The sequence below is a fragment of the Tupaia chinensis genome, unplaced genomic scaffold (assembly GCF_000334495.1).
Source record: "Tupaia chinensis unplaced genomic scaffold, TupChi_1.0 Scaffold000126_2, whole genome shotgun sequence".
In the NCBI taxonomy this organism is placed as follows: Eukaryota; Metazoa; Chordata; class Mammalia; order Scandentia; family Tupaiidae; genus Tupaia; species Tupaia belangeri.
In genome coordinates this window covers 1,851,104-1,856,174 of record NW_006159594.1, presented here as the reverse complement: position 1 = coordinate 1,856,174, position 5,071 = coordinate 1,851,104, and the positions used below count along the sequence as shown (strand labels likewise).

At 55.1% G+C, this 5,071-nt stretch overlaps 1 protein-coding gene across 1 annotated transcript in view; it reads left to right on the top strand.

The window, feature by feature from the left end:
* Window positions 1-5,071, top strand: part of JPH4 (junctophilin 4) — a 12,732-nt gene that overhangs the window by 5,946 nt on the left and 1,715 nt on the right. Inside the window, 4 exon segments of the mRNA XM_027770329.1 lie at window positions 1-134; window positions 3,123-3,241; window positions 3,574-4,106; window positions 5,013-5,069. The exon segment at window positions 1-134 is cut by the window's left edge and continues 371 nt beyond it. Coding sequence (XP_027626130.1) covers window positions 1-134; window positions 3,123-3,241; window positions 3,574-4,106; window positions 5,013-5,069 — 843 coding nt within the window.

The window sequence follows — 5,071 nt, the reverse complement described above, 5'->3', positions numbered from 1 at the left end:
GGGGGGCGGGCCCGCGCCCTCCTGCCTCTGGCCCTTCGGCGGGGCAAAGTCAAGGAGAAGGTGGACAGGGCTGTCGAGGGCGCCCGTCGAGCGGTGAGCGTGGCCCGCCAGCGCCAGGAGATCGCTGCTGCCAGGTGGGCGTCTGGTGCAGAGGCCAAAGCTGGGCTAAGAGGAGAGGGTGCGCTGCAGTCAGAAAGGGGTGGGGTGCCTGAGGCAGGGCGAATACCCAAGACCTAGGCCTGGTGGGAAAGAGCAGGCCTAAGCCAGGCAATCATCACTAGGGACTTGATGTTTTTATCTGAGGCTACAGGTGGGTGTGGGTGTAGCTGTGGGTGGTTGTATATGAGGGAGCTGGTGTAAGACTGTATCTGTCTTTTGTGTGGAGACGTGTGCCTGCAGAATCCATTGCCATGTGTGGGAGTAGCAATGAGCCCTGTTTTAAGCATCCTTAGTCTTCCTCTTCTTGCAGTTGATCCAGCCTCCAGGCCTCAGGCTAGGAGCATTGACCCTTCCTAACCACATCCCAGCTGGACACTATTTCAACCTGGGGCTTTGGGGAGGTCTCGTTTGTACAGCTGACCTACCCACCTAAGAAGATGGTCTGTCCCAGGTTCGCCTGCTCTGCCTCCTTTCACTCAGTTGATGGAAGTGTGCAGGGAGGAGGCTTGCATGTAAATGGAATTTTCTCTCTCAAAATCAAATTACATTTCCATGCACCAGAAACCTTGTTATCTAAAGCAGCACTGCCCTATAGGAATATAATGTAAGTCAGATATGTCATTTTAAATCTTCCAGCAGACACATATTTAAAAAATCAAAAGAAACAGACAAAATAGATTTTAATATTTTTACATGAACAAATATATCCAAAATATTCCCATCTGTAATCAATATAAAGTTACTGAGATGTTTTACATCCCTTTTGGACTAAGTCTTTCCAACTAGTGCGTATTTTACACTTACCGATGTTTTTTTTTCAAGACTACCCACACTTCAGGTGCTTCAAAGCTACAGCTGGCTTGGGACTACTGAATTAGATAGCACAGATCTAAAGGAAACCCAAAATCCACTTGTAATGAGATTAGCAGACTCTGGTTTATACAACCCACACATTTGAATTTTTATACATTGGATTTTCTTTGAAAGTGGTGGGGACAGGGTTGATGAATATGTTTTAAACTTGAGACTATTTCAAAGGGTCAGAGATTGGAATATACCGACGTATGTTTTAATGGGTTTGTATCATGGGTGACAATGTGTGTGTGTAAGACTATGGACATGTCAAATCCAGTGTACATGCCTGAGCAAGAGAATGCCCATCTGGAGATGTATCTTGAGTCTGGATGTTAGTAGAGCCCAAGGCCTGAAGGCAGGGAAGGGGGAGGGCAGAGCACCAGGGAACATGTTAGACTAAATAGGGTGGAGACATGTGCAGGAAAAACTGATCTCAGTAACAGGATCAGGCAGTGGGAGGAGGCTGGTTGGTCTCCCCAGCAACAGGCCAGGCAATCCCGATTGGCTGGCGGCGGGCACAAAAACCTGCCATAGAAACAGTAGAGCCTCAGCAGCAGGTGCCTTTGCCAGGTATCCTGAGCCCGGCCTGATGCCTGAGCACAGACTAGGTCTACTGCCCAGGAGCTGATCATCCATACCCTCCATACACAAAAGCACAGGCACCTGTTGTGTGGTCACAGGTACACTCATACCCTGCCCCACCCTGGAACCAGCTCCATTTCAGGACAGGGCTAGTCAGAGAGAGTCTGAAAGCCCTAAGACAGAAGAAAAGGGTTCTCTGAGGTCCCTACAAGCAGGTGCTAAAGCTCCTTGACCCACCAGGTTTGAAGGGAAGAGGTGGACCCTATCTCCCAACGTACATAAATAAGAGGCGAACCGAAGAGGACAGTGGACCTCACACCCTCCTGCACACCCCTCTACCCAAACTGCCTTCCAAACCAGATAAATCAAACCTGAGGCCAGAGGGAGTCATGCCCGTCCAAGCCCTTGGTGACTGCCTCTGCTTACCCATCTCTGCTTTCTTGTGCCCCTCCTTCAGTCAGGATTACAAAACCAATTTAATGATAACAAGCCATCTAGAAATAGCAGCAGGGGCCAAAAGGGGAGGGAACATCAAGGCTGCATCTGACCTAAGAGGGACGCCTGAGAAACAACAAGTGGGAAGAAGAGGTGATGCTTCCAGGTCACCTGTACCGAGGGAGCAGTGCAGGATGGGATGGGGCTGTGGAGGGGAGAACTCCCCGGGGAGGCAGAAGCTCGGTGGTGAGAAAGTGAGCATATTCACAGGGAGAGGGGCTACAGTCATAGCAAAAATGGGAGGCCCACTCTTCCTCCAGTTCCAGAGCTCAGAGAAGTGCGAGGCAGGGCAGCGGGGCAGGGGCAGTGGCAGGGAGGAGAGGACAGTGTGAAAACAGAGGAGGCTGCAAGATGGGAAACTTCCTGTCAGGAAATGACTGGAAGAGGTGGGATTAAATAACACGATGGGCTGCTGAGGGAAAGGAGAAGGGAAGCAAAAGCTCCACCACAGGAAAAGTGTGGCCTAAAACAAGGGCACCAGGGAGGGGTGAAGCTGCTAGGAGGGCGGGATCAAGGTACAGAACACCACCCTGAACACCGGCAGAGTGGTATGTGACCCCAGGGGAAATGACAGGGTTGGTAACCACAGTGGGTACTGGCTGCGAAGAAGGCGGTGTCCATAGCTTGGAAGCACCGAGCCGGACTGCAGAGGATCTGCTAAGAGTGCAGGTCTCAGTTTTCATTGGGAAGGGAGCGAGACAGGAATAGATAACCGAGCTGGGGAGGGCCTGGCCTCTGCAGCTGGAAGAAGGGAGTGTTACTACAGGACGTGCTGTCAGAAAGGTGTAAGAGCAGGAGGGTGTGAAGATAGCAAACCCAGCCCAGGTCCACGAGAGCAAACCAAGTGGGTGCTGCCCTGGACTTCCCGGGGAGGGGAATGGCTGGCAGAGTGTGAGGAAGGGTGAGGCCTTCAGAGGAGCTCAGAGCAGGAGGATATAATGTGCTGGGCGCATGGGATAGGGGCTGGGCATCTGAGCAGGGCTAATTTGAAGCAGGGAAGGTTACTATGTCCCTTTCCCTGGACCCAACAGGGCAGCAGACGCCCTCCTAAAGGCAGTGGCAGCCAGCAGTGTCGCGGAGAAGGCTGTGGAGGCAGCACGGATGGCCAAGCTAATAGCCCAGGACCTGCAACCCATGCTAGAGGCCCCAGGTGAGGTGTGGGCACCCCCAGGAGAGAGGTGAGAGCGCTGTGGAGAGCTGGAGAGGCTCAAGCATGGGGAAAGCAGTTGCAAGCCCCTATAGGGGACTAGGGATGGGGGAAGTCCAAGTGGATAGCCAGTGGGGGCCCATGCCAGTTGGGGAGTGAGGCTGGGAAGTTATGAAGCAGGGTAATGGGGCGGAGGGGAGGCGGCTGGTCACAGTGAAAGCCTATGAGCCTGGGAACACCAGGTCTGAGGAGCACACAGTTGGCATAAAGCTGCAGCCTCTCCAGCCCAAGACCAGGCAGACCCCCCTGATTCTTAGCATCCCCCCACCCTCCAGGCCGCAGACCCAGACAGGACTCAGAAGGTTCCGACACAGAGCCCTTGGATGAGGACAGCCCTGGGGTGTACGAGAATGGACTGACTCCCTCAGAGGGCTCCCCCGAACTGCCCAGCAGTCCTGCCTCCTCCCACCAACCCTGGCGACCCCCCGCCTGCCGGAGCCCACTGCCTCCTGGAGGGGACCGGGGTCCCTTCTCCAGCCCCAAAGCTTGGCCTGAGGAGTGGGGGTGCCCGGGAGAACAGGCAGAGGAACTCGCTGGCTATGAGGCTGAGGATGAGGCTGGGATGCAGGGGCCGGGGCCCAGACACGGTTCCCCACTCCTCGGAGGCTGCAGCGACAGTTCAGGAAGTCTTCGAGAGGAGGAAGGGGAAGACGAAGAGCCCTTGCCCCAGCTGAGAGTCCCAGGAGGCTCAGAGCCCGAGCCCGTCACCACACCGGTCCTGAGGGGCCCATCCTTGAGGGGTCCCGATGCTGGGTGCCTGACGGAAGAGCTTGAAGAGCCTGTTGCAACTGAGAGGCCTGCCCAGCCGGTGAGATACCCTCCATCCCCGTGGTGCCCTCTCGCCCCCCAAGCCTTGCCTCCCAACCTTCCCAGACCTCTGTCTGGTCCTCTGAGGGCTTTGATTCCAAGTCAGCCTCCTCTCTGCCCCGCCAGCCTTGGCCATAGCCCACCTCAGAGAGAGAGAGAACGAGAGAGAGAGACTTTTTATGCTGGAAGGAACCTTAGAGACCTTTGAGTCCAACTCCCCCACTTGACAAACTGGGAGACTGAGGCCCAGAGCACTTCAAGTGACTTGCCCAAGGTTACAAACTAATAATTAACGGGGAGCCAGGGCATCTCCGTGCTCTCCTTCCATATCATTTCCAGCTCCCAGTTTCCTACTCCACCCCCACCCCCACCTCCGCACTTTCTCTCTTTGGTGTCCAGAAATAAAAAAGGAAAAGATTGTTCCCTCCCTACCCTGACTCTCCCTCCCTCTCCTGGGAAGAAGGGAAATAGGAAAGAAGGCAGAAAACCCAGGGAGGTGGAGTTTCCCAGAACCCTCTACTCTGATTGGACTCCAGGCCTCCTCCTGTTTCCTAGCAACCACATCCTCACCCCTCCATCCCTGTGCCTTACTGCAGTACGCTGCTGCTGCCAATGTCTGCTACTAAGGCTAGGCACCTTCTGCCTGGGCCACATGATATGCTGGTGGGAGGGGCGTGGAGGGAGAGGAAGGAGGCGCTGTCCCTGCCTTCAGAGGACCAGAGAATAGGTGGAACTCTGCCTGGGGAAGAGGGTGTTTTGCAAGCCAAAGGCTGGAGAGCCCCTGCTCCAGCCTCTGCTGGGAGGTACCTGGGACCCTTCTGCTCTACCACCTCTGCCAGGGCAGGAAGATGGGACGTGGCACTGGACTTGACATGGACTGAGCCTGCTTCCCTCCTGTCTCTCTTAGGGAGCTGCCAACCCCCTGGTGGTGGGAGCCGTGGCCCTCCTGGACCTCAGCCTGGCATT